Raw genomic sequence first — 17,531 nt, 5'->3', positions numbered from 1 at the left:
GGCATATGCTTGCAGAGGAATGCAGATGACACTGAGTTTAAGTTTCCCTTTGATTATTACAGGATTCCTACAAAGCCCACAGAATGCCAATAAAGTTGATGATCACTAGTTAAATAATGACTTTTTTTTAACAAATACAAAATGAGAACTCTTAGGGGGGAAATTGGTGTGAAACTGAAAGTGATTTTTTTTAAGTGGTTTCTATTTTCTGTTTAAATTCTGAGCACGCACACGAGCAATTACAGCCAGTGAAGCACACAAACCAGCCCTGTGGCACCAGTGGCGAAGTCTGACAGCGATAGGCACCGAGCCAACGATGACGAAGCCCTTCGCTGATGTCACTGGAGGGTGAGTGGGTGCCTCGTTTCTTTTTTTCGCCCCCCCTTTTTCTCGCACTTTTCTCGCATTGGAGCCCCCAGGTGTCCTTCAGTGACCTTGGAGCTGTAACTGAACAGAGCTACAGTGATCGCATTAAGCGTGTCCAATCTGCTTACGTGACGCCAAATCAAATCATGCAGCAGTATCTGTCAGCACTCGCACAATCGTTTGGTGACCGATTGCCGCCGCGGTCCCGTACTCGGAGCGCTCTCTCTGCCCGGTAATCCCGGTGTCAGGTGTTAACACGTGAGGTCTGATCTTCACACCGCTGCGCGCTCTCTCTCTTTTATTTTTAGCGATCGTGCTAATGAGAGAGATAAAACAACACCTTAAATTTGTAACTACACCCTTCCTTCCCTGTCTCCTGACTCCCGTGTGTAACGAAACGCAGTAATTAGGCCATATTCATGTGCACAGTTATTCCAGCTCCGCTCTGTGTAAGAGTTTCTGGGCGGTTCTTAGTTCAGACCAATGAATCGCCTTCTCTGTTTAAATAGTCCTTGATGTCAACTTTTCTTCTACACTCGGAGCTGCCTCTAACGCCATGTTGGCTCTTATGACTTGATGTGTTTTCATCTGCCTTACTACGGAGTTGACAGGAGTGGCTGTGTTAAATCCCCCTCCTCTTCCTCCACACACACACCCAGCCAGCCTCCCGTGCGCCTTCGGAGACGCTTTTTCCCCCACCTCTGAAATTATTATTTTTTGGATGATACGCGCGGAGCATGCATGCATCATTCCCGTGACTGTCCGTTTGAAAGGAATACTATTTCGGAAGCAGCGATTTGAAGCACGCGTGTGTTGTTTTTCGTCGTTGTATGTGCAACAAAATGTCAGATGTTCGCCTTTCTAACGCGAGCCCGGTGGAGAGGGTGGATGCTCGGCAGCAGGACAACGTCAGAACTTCGGTTCGCAGAAATCTTTTCGGTAGACCGAACCCAGAAGAGATCCGCAGGGATGCGGAGAATTCGGCGCGAGAGGAGGTGCAGCGTTTCAGGGAGACTTACGATTTCGATCTGGTGGAAGGCAGGCCGCTCGCTCCGCGCAGTTACGACTGGGTGCAAGACGACGACGCACCGGAATTTTATAGCAGGCAGCCTCACAGCAGACCGAGAGGCTCTCCCGGAGACAGCGACCGGCTGGATAACGACGGCGGTGACAGGCCGTCGGGTCTCCAACCAGGCAAAAACGGTTCGAAGAAAAGGAGTGCAGAAGATGCAGGTGAGAGCTGTCATCTTTTTAGTTTTGATTGGTTTTATTTGGGCGTCTCGGAGGTGCAGAAGTTGTGTGTGTGTGTGTGGTTCAACCACCGTCTTATTTTGAGTTGTTACTGAAGGTGAAACTTTGCGGGAAGTTCTCTGAGAACCAAAAACACGCCATATTACTGATGCACACCGTTTCCTCCTCGGGCAGCTGATCGCACAAATGCGTCTGGTGGCTTTTAAAAATGTACTCCACGCGACAACATCCTGATAACTTTTTCTGCGTGTGCTCCCCCCCCCCCCCCCCCCTTCACTACAGACTCTTGCTCCACCGAGTGTTTGACTAAAAGGTCGCGTAGTAGAGATGGTGGCGACGACGATGACAAGTCGGACGGTGCAGGAAGTCAGACGATAAGAGCCGCGGAGGAGAGACCCGGCAGACTCGAGGTCTGAGCGGTGCTTCAGCGGGCAAACAGCGCCAGGTTAGGAGTCAGTGTCTGCACAAATAACCCAGCATGCTATTTATGCGTCATGTCATGTAAACACAGTGTTTCTGAGTATGACTGGTCAACCCTTTATTGTGTGTGTGAATAACTGCCTTTTTCCATTGTACCATTCAACAGCCTCGTTTCCTCTTTATGTCCCACAGAGCAGAGAGGAGAGACCTGTTGCTGATGGAATACTGTAGCTTTTTTCTCATCATCTGACAGAGGGGAGAGATTTTTTTTAAATTATTATTATTTTTATTTTATTTTTTTAAAGCAACCTTTTCCTGCAGAAGAGAGGAGGGAGAGGCTGCACAAGCACTGAACATGTACACTATCAAGTTTTGGCACTCATATGAATTAATTTGCCTCAGAAGCAGCAGACAATGTAGCATTGTGCAAATTGATTTTTGCTCATTTGTTTTGTATCTACTACCTATGTTTCAGATGTAGCACATAAAAAAGCATATTATGCTTTTCATACTTTTTTTGTTAATTGTGTTTTAAGTGTAAGTGTGTGAATTTGACATGGGAAGTTGCAGTGCAATTTCCAACAGAGAAATATTATTTTTGTTATAGTGGTCATTTAAAAAAAAAAAAATCATTATTCAGGTAATTGATATAAGTAAAAAAAAAGAAAAATAAATAAATGCAGATTAAAAAAAAAAAAAAAAAGTCAGGGTTATGTGGAAACAAAATGTCTTCACTTTTTCTATGGCTTTATTCTCCCAGTGTTAAATATCTTTATTTTGAAGGTCCAGATGGCCACACTGTAAGTTGAAGGTCCATCTAACTGGGAATAGCCATGACAGATAAAGTTTACACACAGATCATGTCTCCCTGTTTCCCAGTTTTATGTCATTATTTTATTATAATATTTCTTTTAAGGATGGGGGAGGCCCAAAGTTTGTGCCTTTAAAAAAAAGAAATTCTCTGGGTGAGGGGTGGGAGGGGAGGATGGCTAAACTGCTGAGCAATATCCAACCAAATTTTTTTTAACAGTATTTGCTAATAATCCTAAGATTTAGCTTTTATTTTGAAATTAGGTAAGTTCATATTCTATTTACTTTTAGGCCACATATCCTTCCCCTTAGTAAGGAATGCATGTTGTCCAGGTCAACATAGATAAACTATGTTTTAAAAAAAAATCACTGGGCCTTTTTCTTTTATGCAAATATGTGAATCAAAGATTTGTCTTTGTGGTGTGGAATTCATGTGGAACATGCAATTGCACTATTCATTTCTCATTTTAAGTGAGGGCAGAAAAACAAAGTGACACCACCTCACTCGGTGTAAAACTTTGAAGTGTACCTGTGTGCCTCATTTTTTTTCTGTCTTTCTTTTCTTTTTTTTTCTTTTTTTTGAAAAACACTGAAAAATTATACTAACTTATTTATGTTGAGCTTTTTTTTTTCTTTTTCTATCTTTTTTTTTTTTTTCGTGGATGTATGTATAGCTTCCCAAAGCATAATTTTTTGCATTTTTTGTAAATATATATTTTCATTATTGTTTTTAAGATAAATAAATAAAATAGCAAAACTGAGCCTAATAATTGATTTTATACCCTGTGCTTGTGTTTTTTTCCCCCCTATTTTCTTTAAAATGCAGCTTGATTAATTAAAAGAGCATCACTTGTATACTAGAAACAAAAGCCGCTCCACCCTTCACAAACGCCCTAAGTTTAGTGATCCGCCCATGTAAACTACAAGACTGATCATAGTAATTATCAAGTCTTAAGCAAAGACCTGGGGTATTACCACATTGGAGAATAATTGTTCCTTTCAGCATGTGGAATGACAAAGCAGCTCTAGCTACACAATAAGAAACAGTCAAATCACTCAGTGAAGAAGTATTTGTCACACTTTTTTAAGACACTTTACTATTAAATAATGTGCAAAATGAACTCTGCTTCCTATGAAGCTACTGCTCAGTAATCTTACATATCTTGTATGCTGCAGGACTAAATCCCTTATGCCGCAGCAGAGTGCAGACTGCGACTGTGCTCGAGCTTTTTCAGCTAAGCTCTGCCTCTAAAGTTGAAAACAACAAGGGTATGTCCTGAGGAAAAGAGAGGGAGAGAGAGAGAAAAAAACTTTTTTTTTTTTTTTTAGTTATTGCCCTTCCCTGTCTCCAATCACAGCAGAGAGAAGAAAAGCAGACCACTTAGGAGCCAGCCAGTCAGATAGCTGTGGGAGGGAGCTTTGGACAGAACAGGCTATTCCTTTCATAAGACACAAACCACCCAATTAGTTTCATTGGCTGACTCTTTCCCGTTGATACCAGTGTCTAGGAGTTAAACAGAGTGAGTGAGCGAGACAGCTTTCCCTATGATATACTGGCTGTGAGTGTCTGCAGTCATTTTGAGCTAGCTCATGCCCCTTCTGTTAACTTTTACAGAATTATAAAAAAAAATTCACATGCTTTTAACCATAAGTGTCAATTTGCACTACAATAATAAATTGCATCAGCATTAATCTGACATTTATCCACTCAGGGGAAGTTTTCAATTGTCTTTCCTCTGGTTCGGTGTACTTTATGTGTATATTAACTATTAACTGTTTAATAAGCTCTTAACACTTCTGCCATAATCGCTCACTTTAAAGAACAGCCTTTTCCGGTTCCTGAAAGTAGGTTTTGTGCTGCTTACGAACTTATTTTTCACCCGTTTAAACCCAAACTACAGTCATGTTAAAAAAGGGAAGTTTTCACAGGATTGTGTGAAACATTAAATAAGCCCCCTGATTCAGCAGCTTGTAGAATCAACTTTAGCCACAATAACTTTAAGTCATTGCTTTCTGCACGACTTTATCAGTCTTTATCAGCGGAGGATTTCTGTCCCGCTTTGCTTCAGTTCACTGAGGTTTGTGGGTATTCGTTTATGCACATCTTTCTTAAGATCCTGCCACAGTATTTGAATCAGGTTTGAGGTCTTGGCTTTGACTGGGACACCTTGATTTTTCTTTCTTTTTCAGCCATTCTGTAGTAGAATTCCTGCTGTGCTTAGAATCATTGTCCTGTTGCATGATGCAGTTTCAGCCAAGCTTTAGCTGTTAGACATATGGCCTCACATTTGACTCTAGAATACTCACACTGGTAATACAGTGGAGTTCATGGTCAGTTCAGTGACTGCAAGGTTATCATGTCCTGTGGCTGCAAAATAAGCCAAAATCCCCACCATGCTTGACAGTTGGTATGAAGTGTTTGTGCTGACAAGCTGTGTTTGTGTTTTTGACAAAGTGATGCTGTGCATGATGGCCAAACATCTCCACTTTGGTCTCTTCTGTCTAAAGGACATTGTTCCAGAACACTTGTGGTTTACTCAGATGCAACTGTGCAAACCTGCCATGTTCTTTTTAGAGAGAAGAGAGAAGTAGAGAGAAGTCTTTAGAGAGAAGTCTTTTTTTCCTAATCGTGCTGTCATGACCTTTAACATTTAACATGCTTACTAATGTGTGCAGAGTCTGTGATCTCGCTCTTTGCTGTTTAGGAATTTGTCTGAGCATTGTCTGACCCAAGGGCGTATTTGCTGGGAAGACTGTGGCATTGTATTAACACACACCTGAATGCTCCAAACCACCACAAAGCCAAAACCTCTGCTTTTTAGAAAGGTGGTGACACTTGCTGATGATATATTAGTATCAATCAAAGTCTGACTGAATGACTGCTCATGGCTGCTAGTTATCCTCTTAATCGCTACGGAAGCACTAAGGGTGTACTTAATTTTTCACAGGACTGCAAAGACTCCTATAAGACTTTTTTTCCCCATATGACTGTAACGTCATTCGTGGAAACATGCAGACCGTGAAAACCAAAGACTAAAACCAAAGCCTTTCCGGTCAGTATTTATACAAAGATTATCACATACAGAGTGCACAAATGAACAAATCATTACCCTCTTTTATCCAGCTAAGTCTAGCTAAGCTAAATTCTGTTCAATGAGACACTGACCAATGAAGGAGACAGAGGTTCAAAAAAACCAAAGACAAGTAAAGGCTAAGTGTGACCTCTACTATAGTTAGCTACCAGGGGTAACGTCACGACCTCTGCTGTGTCTTCATTGGTGTTATTATCACAAACATAATATGTTTGCAGTAAGTGATATTTCTAAATAGAGCACAGCACCTATTGCGACCATAAAAGACCAGCTTCTCAGATTCACATATGGCTGTTTGAACCCTAATGAGAACCAGAACCTATAAATGGTTAATGTTATATTTGCATGCTGTCAACTTCCTGGCCAGCAGTGGCAGCAAATGTCAAGCATTTAGTCATATCAACAGAGTCAGAGCTCTGTAGATGTTACTGAAGACAGAAGCGTGGAAGTCACATTAAGATGTTAAGACTGAAGAACAAACAATTAAATGGAAATGGATCTTTCAACAGGATGATCACCCTAAGAGCACAAGTTGCTATATGGATCCACAAGAAGAAATATTTCAATAAACCTTGTGGTGCCAGGGGATCGACTTACTTTTTCCACATGCTCTTTGTTTTTCACATGACTTTATCTCTAAAATTTACTTTTGCAAGATTAGATCTCTTAAAAATTAGATGTTCCTCACTCGGCTATTACTTTTGTTGCAGTGGAAGATTAAGAGGCGTAGGATCTAACATCAAATCTGCCATCTGCATCTTTACTTGCATCAACCCTGAATGGATAGACAAACCATGTTTCCTTTTTTTAAGCTCTTCCAAACACAAAGGAGCTCGTTTCCTTTTCTTGCTTCCAGTCACAACATTTCCCAACATTTTTCCAAGTCCCTGAACACAACTTTTGATCTCCTTCTCGTGTAGTGATTTATATCCGTCTACAATGTGCGTTTAGAGGGGTGATGGTGGTACCTTTCATGCCAAAGACCTAAGTTTGAGTCAAACAAGTTGCATGCTCACCCATCATTTGTACCTTTTATAAATACATTATTAGGTTTAGGCATTGAAAACAACTGGGTTAGCCGTGAGGCTCAGCTTTCAGTTTAACTTTCTGAATAGGCTGGGTCTCAGGAGAATAAATTCACAACTAGTCGCCAGCCAGTCACGGAGTGCATATATTTCCCTAGTGGTTTCCAATGGTCTAGGCCTACATGACTGGGGCTTCAATAATGTTCAACTTTATTTAAATAGTGCCAAATCACAACAACAGTCACCTCAAGACGTGGTAGATAAAGACCCTACAACAACACAGAGAGAACCCCAACAATCACACAACACTCTTAGCAAGCACTTGGCAACAGGGGAAAGGAAAAACTCCCTTTTAACAGGAGGAAACCTCTGGCAGGACTAGGCTCAGGGAAGGGCAGCCATCTACCGCAACCAGTTAGGGGTGAGTGCAGGGAGATAGGACAAAAAAAATACACTGTGGGAGAGAGCCAGAGATTAATAACAACAAATGATTAGAAGCAAGGTGGCGCATAAACAATGATGAAAAAAGGTGAGTGAAGAAGAAAACACTCCTCTCTCCCAGAAGCCTAGACCTATTAGAGCATAACTAAGCGAGGGTTTAGGGTCACCTGATCCAGCCCTAACTATATGCTTTGCCAAAATGAAGAGTTTTAAGCCGAATCTTAAAAGTACAGAGTGTCAGTCTCCCGAATCCACCCTGAGAGCTGGTTCCACAGAAGAAAGGCTTCTTTATATTTGAAGGGTTTTTACCTTACAATATAAAGCTAGTTTTAACAGAGAGCCAGTGAAGAAAAGCCAGTACAGGACAAATGTGCTCTCTCTTTGTATTCCCTGTCAATAGTCTTGCTGCAATCGATTTCACAGCAACCTCATGCAAATACTTAGCAAACATTCAGGAAATCCACATTTTTCCCTCACCTTTCCCGGTGGTTGTCAGGCAGTAACCAATTGCTCCAAGGCCTTTAAAGTGCAGTATGCTGCTCTATTTAGCACTGTTAGTCCCGCTGTAAGCCTCCTTTAACCCTCTGATTTGTAAATAAGCATTTTTTCATGGGTTTCAATTTCAAGCTCACAGTTTAACAAATAAAACATCAACCACTGTGAAGCATTGTACAGAGCTGTACTCGGCATGACCTCAAAACCACACTGGAGGGTAAGCTTGTCTGTGAGTCTCTGTGTTAACCCACACTGACCTTTTATAATCAATACACTCCAGCCGGGGTGGTGAAAAAGATACCCACATGCACACAAAGTTAAAGCCTTGAATTTTAACAGTCTCTTATACCCTTCAAGATGTATGAAGAGTTTAATGAGTCCCAGTACATATCGGGTTCACCGTGAGCAGTCCTGCATTTGCTTCTAAGTCAGGAAAATACTACCATACTCCCAATGTTAAATTTTAGCAGGCCCCTTATTATTGCTGCAGATAACGAGAGGAGAAATGGGTCATAAAAGTCTGACATCTTTGGAGCTGACGCTATTAGGAGATATTCAGCAGAGGCCCTACAAAAGTATGAGCTCATAGCTTGGCAAACTCCACTGGGGAATGGAGGTGTGTGTGTGTTTTGAACAGTCTTGTCTTGTTTTAATCTAGAAATACAACTTCCCCCATCTGTTTCAAATTATTCATTTGTCAATTTTTTAAAACCTCTGGGGGTTTTTTTGGTTTTTTTTACAAGGGCAGAGCTGCGTCACTTCCCCGTTGTGTTATGGTCCATGCTATTGGCAGCGGTGAGATCTGGAGAGATAAAGTAGAGATAGACGGGAAGAAAGGAGAGAAGGTAGAAAGAAAGAAAAAGGAAAAATGAGGGAAAGAATGGGTAGTTAAAGAGAGGGAAGCAAAGATGGGGTCTTTGGCTGTGTCTTGCTACATCCTGGCCAAATCACGTCCAGTGCAGGATGTAAACAAACTAATCTGCCAATGCGAAGTCTTTACACATTTGGGTTTTTTCTGGGCTCTGTGACTCATGCAGCCTGACTGCCCTGCCTTCTACAGTCCTGGAGTGTTTAGTTTGCCTTGCAGCAGGGGTCACCAAGACTATGCAGGCCTGCTGTGTTCCTTAAATATGCATACAAATAGTCTTCAATGAAGTGGACAGAAAAAAAGTTATGGATTTCCAAAACTAAAGCTCCTGGTTTCTATGCAAAGACAGGCAAGCTTTTAAATGTATTGTCCTCGAGATTTCAGTCCTGTCACCATAGCAAAGACTGTTTGCACTGAAGACAATGTGCAGCAAATACACCAATTTTGATATAAACACAGATACAAACTCCTCACTTTCTGTAAAATTTGCTGTTTTGAGATCAGATTATGTCACCTACCAGACATTCATTCCATCGGTATTCTGCAAAGACCTTCTCCTCTGCTTCTGACTGGCTCTCACCATAACATTCACATCACATTCCTTCACTGTCACCATATGGTGGATTTTTGTAAAATTCGTGTGGGGTAAAAATCGGATTCAGAAAATTGGTATTTTAGCTCTATATGTAGGTGATTTAGCTGGGTAGGTCGTTTTATAAGAGGGAAAAGGATAACAGAAAAAAAGACAGTGTGTCTCTCTGTGCTTATTCTGTCAGCTTCTCCTCTTGTTAGTGTTGTTTAATTTTAAACATATATAGTATGAAAGATGGCTGTAGCCACCAGGATGCCACCCTTTGGTTTGTAAAGTCTGGTGTGATGCCTTGATGCTCATCAGGTATAGACGTTTTAATCACAAGTCATTAGCCGATGAGACTACCCTGGAAATTTTTCGAAAATCCAAAAAAGTAAAACTTGTGCTTTTTGAAATATGTTGGCTGCAGTCCAGTGACACAGCTTTTATCTTAAACATGAGCCTTCTCCATTTTCAGTTTGAGTTGCAAGTTGTAGTACCACTCAGCTAGTAGGTAGCAAGTATTTGCATTCAAAAGTGAATACTACAGGCAGCCGTGGCATTCTCCAAGCAACCACAGCTAACGAATGAAATGAAAAAACAGACACATTTTCCAAGCAAACGGTGATCATATCACATCCAATATGGACAGCAACTCAAGCAATGTGTGATATCATGTGAGATACCTCAATAGGACTAGGAGTCTTCTTGGAGCCACAACTATTACCCTCTGATGGCCTTTAGACAGATTGCAAGAGTAAGGTACGCATTTTGTACCTTGTGTGGGCGGTGAAGCAAGCAAACACATGCCCACACACAATGAAAACAGAGAGCAGAGGAGAGAAACTAGCAGAGCTAGTGAATATACACTTACTACCAATGTACTTCATACTTGTTACAAAGTTCTTTCTGCTTTTGTCACGCTTTTCCTATGTATGCACCTTTTTTTTGTTTTAGCACTTGCTGCTGGATTAACTGTGTGTCACTCTAGAAGGTAGCATGGTAAAGTGCAGATGTTAGCTTGAGGAAATTCCATCCTCCAAGATTCATTATAATTATAAACACAAAAACAATGAGCCAAGCATGCACACAGTGAGCAAGATAACATCCCTTCCAAAGAGGACAAACTGAGTGTGTGTGATTTGACCTTGGATAAAAGGGCCTGAATTTACAAATCACCCAATCCAGCGGGGGGGGGGAACAACACAAATACTGACACTGTAACAAAGGACAACTTGAAAAAAAGGAGCCAACATGGAGGTGCCAAAAATTTTCCTGAGGTATGTGTTGCACACTTGGAAAAAAGACACTTCCAGGCGTGCATGAGTTCAGAATCATTCTCTTTACTCGCTCATTTGCAACTGCAAAACACAAGCACTTCAGTTTAGCGTAGCTGAACTCTGCAGGCTGTCTGTGCAGTAAAACACACAGAATAACTTTTCAACTACTGAACATGTGCTAACAAAGGACTCATTTAATCAGTATTTTCCTACCAATGTTCATATAACAATATTCTGCACACCCGCATGCTCATCCAAGTAGTAATGTAGCAACTGGAGGCTACTCTCTCGATCCTCTTATTAACCATTTGCGACATGATATCCAGTTTCACACAAGTTCAGGTACATCGTGTAAATCACAAACTCCGACATTAGCATTGTGTTACATTAATGACAGTAGCTTACTCTAATACATTTCTTACGTCAACATCATTCTGTTTATACATCATCAAATCACTTGTCCTCACCTGCAAATACAAAACACAAGCACTTCAGTTTAGCGTAACTGCACTCTGCAGGCTGTCTGTGCAGTAAAGCACACAGGACCCCAAAGCTGCCCGATTCAGTGCCTGCATGAGCGTAACCCATGGGAATCATCATTGACCAAAATATTTTAGCTGGATTGCCAGTGAGAACAGTATGTGTCAGAAATACAGTAATAAAGAACTGAATGCATAACGTAACAATGATAAGCACACCAAACACATAAAATTAGGGGGGGGGGGGGGGTCAGTTATCTATTACAATACATTCATCTGTGTCCACCCATGAAATGAGTCCCACATATGTTAAACTGGGTCAGCCCCCAAAGATGCAAAGGTGGGTGTAGCTTCCAACTCTAAAAAGTGAAGTAAAGCCAATGTACAGTACCTTAAGCCTGCATTCTTTTATAAACCACCAGAGAACAATTCATGGTCCCACAAAAAACATGACGACTAACTGTGTAACGTCAAGTAAATAAGACCCTGGTCACACAGGCCTAGAGACCGGTATGGTAACCACCTGTCATATGAGAAAAATGTGAGTATTTCCTGAACGGTTGCGATGGGTTTTTACCTTTATTAGTAAAGTTAAGTGCAGACAGGGAAGCAGGAAAAGACACACAGCAAAGGGCCTTGGGTTGACAACAAACTCTGTCTGCTGTATGTGGTCTCCTGCTCAACCCGTGAGCTTAACTGATGCCTCCCACTCCCACAAACTGTATCTAGTTACGCGTTGGGAATGATAAAGCTCTGGTTAAATAAACACTCACTGAATATGCACTGCAAGGTTCTCATATTTCCTTATGTTCTCCCAATGATTGTTGTTGTTTTATTTGTCCGAGTGGTAGATGATTTATTTTTTATTTTAAAGGTAATAGTAGTAGAAAATGCAACTCCTTCATGTCATCCTAAATTAAAAGAATAATGATTGGATATAACATTAATCTGCTATTTTATGCATTTTGCCATATTTGAGTGTGGCATTAAAACATTATTGTTATTACATTATTGGATTTTTATTTTGATTTAGCATGGCAAAGTAATAAAACTGAAAACATATGGCTTTGGGTTTACATTAATTTAATTTAAAATTAAAACCTTTTAAATGGACAAAAATAATAAAAATCATTAATGATAGTCACGCACACTCACGTTGACACAGACACACCCCATCAAGGCCTCATCAACGCTTCGGCTTTGATCGCTTCTCTCTGACCCTGAGGGTTCAGTGACATGACAGAGAAAGAACAAGAGAGCAGTGGGTTAGTTGAAATAAGGCAAGCGTCAAATGCAGAGATAACTCGTGTTCAGACGGATCAGGCGATGGCATGCAAAACTCATTATGTGTGTGAGTTTCCAAATATACAAGCATAGTAATATCAATCTGCTAAGGATTTGTCCTAAAAGTCATAGCAGTTCAGCAGCAGTCACTTTTGTTCAATCACCGAAGGTTTATGTGACTGTGCGTGTGTTTTCACAATGTTTCGTGCAACTCTATAGATTGATTAATGTGAGTGTCTGTGACACGTGCACTGACTGCCTGCTGCTTAATTTTTGACTTGTGTAGTGATGCATTACAAGAGCTTCTCTGTGCTGCTGGGGTAAATCTGTGGATGATTCTGTCAGCATTACACCTAAACAACAAAGTGTTTGCAACTAGTAGAAAACAAATTTTAAAAGAAAACTGAACTGATAAGGTTTTTAGCAGTGAGTTTGACCTGAGGACAGACGTATCAGCACTTACAGGTCAAACTGAGTTCACATCAAACTCCTCTAATTTGTCTGATTGGTGCTGTGATTGGGTGAGTTTGAGTCATAACCCACTTAGAGGGCAAATATTAAATTCTTTTTTTAGAGCTTTCCTATTACATCTGTTGCAGTTGCTGCTGCTGGTGAGTTCAAGGACATTCCATCCTCCAAGATTCATTATAATTATAAACAAGCATTCATACAATGAGCAAGATAACATCCCTTTCAAAGAGGACAAACTGAGTCTGTGTGATTTGACTGGATAAAAGGGCCTAAACTTACTAAGTAATCACCCAATCCAGCCGGGGGGACACAAATACTGACACTGTAACAAAGGACAACTTGAAAAAAAGGAGCCAACATGGAGTTGGAAAAAAATTTCCTATGAGGTATGTTCATGGTGTAGCTTCCAGCTCTAAAAAGTACATGACTAACTGTGTGAATAAGACCCTGGTCACACAGGCCGAGAGACTGGTATGGCAACCACCTTTCATAGGAGAACAATGTGAGTATTTCCTGAGGGGTTGCAATGGGTTACTCTACGCCACAGGTGTCAAACTCCAGGCCTCGAGGGCCGGTGTCCTGCAGGTTTTAGATGTGTCCTTGATCCAACACAGCTGATTTAAAGGCTAAATTACGTCCTCAACATGTCATGAAGTTCTCCAGAGGCCTGTCAACGAACTTATCATTTGATTCAGGTGTGTTTACCCAGGATGTTATCTAAAACCTGCAGGACACCGGCCCTCGGGGCCTGGAGTTCGACACCCCTGCTCTACGCTAATAGCAGTTGCTGGTGAAATTGCAGTTGAAGTCCCAGTCAAACACATCTACAGACTGCTCAGTGACCCCCTAGCTACCATGTATAGGTAGTGAAACATGCATATACAGGGAATGCAGAATTATTAGGCAAGTTGTATTTTTGAGGAATAATGTTATTATTGAACAACAACCATGTTCTCAATGAACCCAAAAAACTCATTAATATCAAAGCTGAATGTTTTTGGAAGTAGTTTTCAGTTTGTTTTTAGTTTTAGCTATTTTAGGGGGATATCTGTGTGTGCAGGTGACTATTACTGTGCATAATTATTAGGCAACTTAACAAAAAACAAATATATACCCATTTCAATTATTTATTTTTACCAGTGAAACCAATATAACATCTCCACATTCACAAATATACATTTCTGACATTCAAAAACAAAACAAAAACAAATCAGCGACCAATATAGCCACCTTTCTTTGCAAGGACACTCAAAAGCCTGCCATCCATGGATTCTGTCAGTGTTTTGATCTGTTCACCATCAACATTGCGTGCAGCAGCAACCACAGCCTCCCAGACACTGTTCAGAGAGGTGTACTTTTTTCCCTCCTTGTAAATCTCACATTTGATGATGGACCACAGGTTCTCAATGGCGTTCAGATCAGGTGAACAAGGTGGCCATGTCATTAGTTTTTCTTCTTTTATACCCTTTCTTGCCAGCCACGCTGTGGAGTACTTGGACGCGTGTGATGGAGCATTGTCCTGCATGAAAATCATGTTTTTCTTGAAGGATGCAGACTTCTTCCTGTACCACTGCTTGAAGAAGGTGTCTTCCAGAAACTGGCAGTAGGACTGGGAGTTGAGCTTGACTCCATCCTCAACCCGAAAAGGCCCCACAAGCTCATCTTTGATGATACCAGCCCAAACCAGTACTCCACCTCCACCTTGCTGGCGTCTGAGTGGGACTGGAGCTCTCTGCCCTTTACCAATCCAGCCACGGGCCCATCCATCTGGCCCATCAAGACTCACTCTCATTTCATCAGTCCATAAAACCTTAGAAAAACCAGTCTTGAGATATTTCTTGGCCCAGTCTTGACGTTTCAGCTTGTGTATCTTGCTCAGTGGTGGTCGTCTTTCAGCCTTTCTTACCTTGGCCATGTCTCTGAGTATTGCACACCTTGTGCTTTTGGGCACTCCAGTGATGTTGCAGCTCTGAAATATGGCCAAACTGGTGGCAAGTGGCATCTTGGCAGCTCATGGGCAGTTATTTTGCGCCTTGGTTTTTCCACACGCTTCTTGCGACCCTGTTGACTATTTTGAATGAAACGCTTGATTGTTCGATGATCACGCTTCAGAAGCTTTGCAATTTTGAGACTGCTGCATCCCTCTGCAAGATATCTCACTATTTTTGACTTTTCTGAGCCTGTCAAGTCCTTCTTTTGACCCATTTTGCCAAAGGAAAGGACGTTGCCTAATAATTATGCACACCTGATATAGGGTGTTGATGTCATTAGACCACACCCCTTCTCATTACAGAGATGCACATCACCTAATATGCTTAATTGATAGTAGGCTTTCGAGCCTATACAGCTTGGAGTAAGACAACATGCATGAAGAGGATGATGTGGACAAAATACTCATTTGCCTAATAATTCTGCACTCCCTGTACTAGTCAGTTGGGAAACGCCCTTATGATTGCAGACTAACATGAAAAAGTGAATGCAGCCATGGCATGTTATAACTATGAAAGCAATCACTGGGAGGTTTTTGGTGCAGCACCTTCTCTGCAATCAATTTAACCTGGCAACAGCCTGGTCCTCTTTGCTGTTTCTGTCGTTAGTTGTTACCTTTAGGTACATTTGTAATAGATTCTTTAACAAATATTAAGGGCGTGTCTGTGAGTTGCACCCATACGCATCTTATTAGCTAAGCTAGCTAGCATTAGTTGATAACTTAGCATCCAGTCTTTCAACAAAATATTGTGACTTAGATGACTTGAAATGTTCTCATAAAAATTAACTTAAACTGAACCTTCCAGCCCCCCCCCCCGACAACAACAATGAGTGCTAAATAAAGTAAACGTGAAAGAAAAATTACATCAGTACTTTGGTCATAAACCAAAGTACAAATGGACAAATGGAAATTTTTACCTGATAGTAATGGTATATTAAAATGCCTCCACCTCATTCTAGCATCCTCTTCTGTCACAGCAACCCTTAGTATCTCTGGCATCTCCAGCTCTGCCTTCTGTCTTTTTGTCAGTGCCATTATCTCCAAAACATACATCATAGCAGGTCTTAACATGTAGTCCAGGGGTGGGCAACTCCAGGCCTCAAGGGTCGGTTTCCTGCAGGTTTCAGATGTATCCTTGATCCGACACAGCTGATTTAAATTCCTAAATTACCTCCTCAACATGTCCTGAAGTTCTCCAGAGTTCTCCAGAAGCCTGGTAATGAACTAGTTCATTACCATTAGTTCATTATTCAGGTGTGTTGAGTCAGGGTGATCTCTAAAACCTGCAGGAAACTGGCGTTCAAGGCCTGGAGTTCGACACCCCTGTTGTAGTGCTAGATTAAAATTTGGTGCAACTGTATTTATCAGAATTTTGAGACACGAATAGGCTAAAGTCCCTGACCTTCTCTTTACATAATTAGGACATTTTCATTTGAAAGGCCAGCTGTAAAACACTAGAACAACTTCCTTTTACTGTGTTTTTGTGGCCACAAAAATCTAGTTTTTGAAATATTTTGCTTTAATAAAAGTGGTGAACTGACTGACATTGCGCTAGAGTCATTCTCCTTTTGTGAAAGTGTCTGCTGTTCACCAAATAAAAATACATTTTCATGAGCACAACATTTCAGGGACACTGATCCCTGACATGTCAAATAAGATTTTTGAAAATCAAAACCACAGGGCTAACATATTAAGCATCTGAAAAACTCGGACTATTGTAACTTATCTGCGAATATTTGAACGTGATGTTACACAATTTATGACAGCAGAGTGGATCACTGATCCACACCACCAGGATATACAGGAATGAGATTGGAATGTCGTTCGGGCTGGAGAAGTGTAGTCGGATGATAACAAAGAGAGGAAAGGTTAGTCAGAACTGAGGGGACAGTTACAAGTATCTGGGGATCCCACAGGCAAATGGGAACCATGAAGAGGCCGCTAGGAAAGCTGCAACCACCAAGTATCTACAGAGGGTCAAGTCCTGAGGAGTCAGCTGAAGAGTAAGAACAAGATCCAGGCTATCAGCACTTACACCCTGCCCGTGATCAGGTACCCTGCTGGGATAAAAAGCCAAAGGAGGAGATAGAAGCCACTGACATCAAGACCAGGAAGTTCCTGACCATGCATGGAGGGTTTCACCCCAAGTCCAGCACCATGAGGCTGTACGCTAAGTGGAAGGATGGAGGCCGGGGACTGGTGAGTGTCAGCACCACGGTCTAGGATGACATAACAAACATCCACGAATGCATCAGGAAGATGGCCCCAATGGGCCACGTGCTCAGTGAATACCCCAGGCAGGAGAAACCCAAGAAAGAGGAGGAACCATCATGGAAGGACAGGCCCCTGCATGGTATGCGCCACCAGCAGATAGAGGAGGTAGGACATCCAGAAACCCTACCAGTGGCTGGACAAAGCTGGACTGAAAGACAGCACAGAGGCACTAATGTCTAATGAGGCACTACACCAAGGGTGGTGGAGAATGACCAAGCTAAGACCCTGTGGGACTTCCAGATACAGACGGACAAAATGGTGGTGGCTAACCAACCGGACATAGTGGTGGTAGACAAGCAGAAGAAGACGGCCGTAGTGATGGATGTAGAGGTTCCGAATGACAGCAACATCAGGAAGAAGGAACATGAGAAGCTGCGCAGGACCCACAAGCTTCCAGGCCTCTGGTAGAGGACC

The 17,531-nt window shown here is 41.7% G+C and overlaps 1 protein-coding gene across 1 annotated transcript; it reads left to right on the top strand.

Annotated features, from left to right (window-relative positions):
- The first annotated feature begins 911 nt into the window (after window positions 1-911).
- LOC146615358 (cyclin-dependent kinase inhibitor 1B-like) lies at window positions 912-3,503 on the top strand. The gene is made up of 3 exons (XM_085376045.1): window positions 912-1,599; window positions 1,900-2,062; window positions 2,230-3,503. Exons 1-2 carry the CDS (start codon window positions 1,197-1,199, stop codon window positions 2,031-2,033), a joined length of 537 nt encoding a protein of 178 aa, XP_085232171.1. The 5' UTR covers window positions 912-1,196; the 3' UTR covers window positions 2,034-2,062; window positions 2,230-3,503.
- Window positions 3,504-17,531: the final 14,028 nt, after the last annotated feature.

Source organism: Diplotaxodon limnothrissa, linkage group LG17 (genome assembly GCF_057381915.1).
Source record: "Diplotaxodon limnothrissa isolate DT_005_m linkage group LG17, D_limnothrissa_male_GT1.1, whole genome shotgun sequence".
NCBI lineage: Eukaryota > Metazoa > Chordata > Actinopteri > Cichliformes > Cichlidae > Diplotaxodon > Diplotaxodon limnothrissa.
Note: the sequence above shows the minus strand (reverse complement) of the source record. Positions and strands in the feature narration are given on the sequence as shown.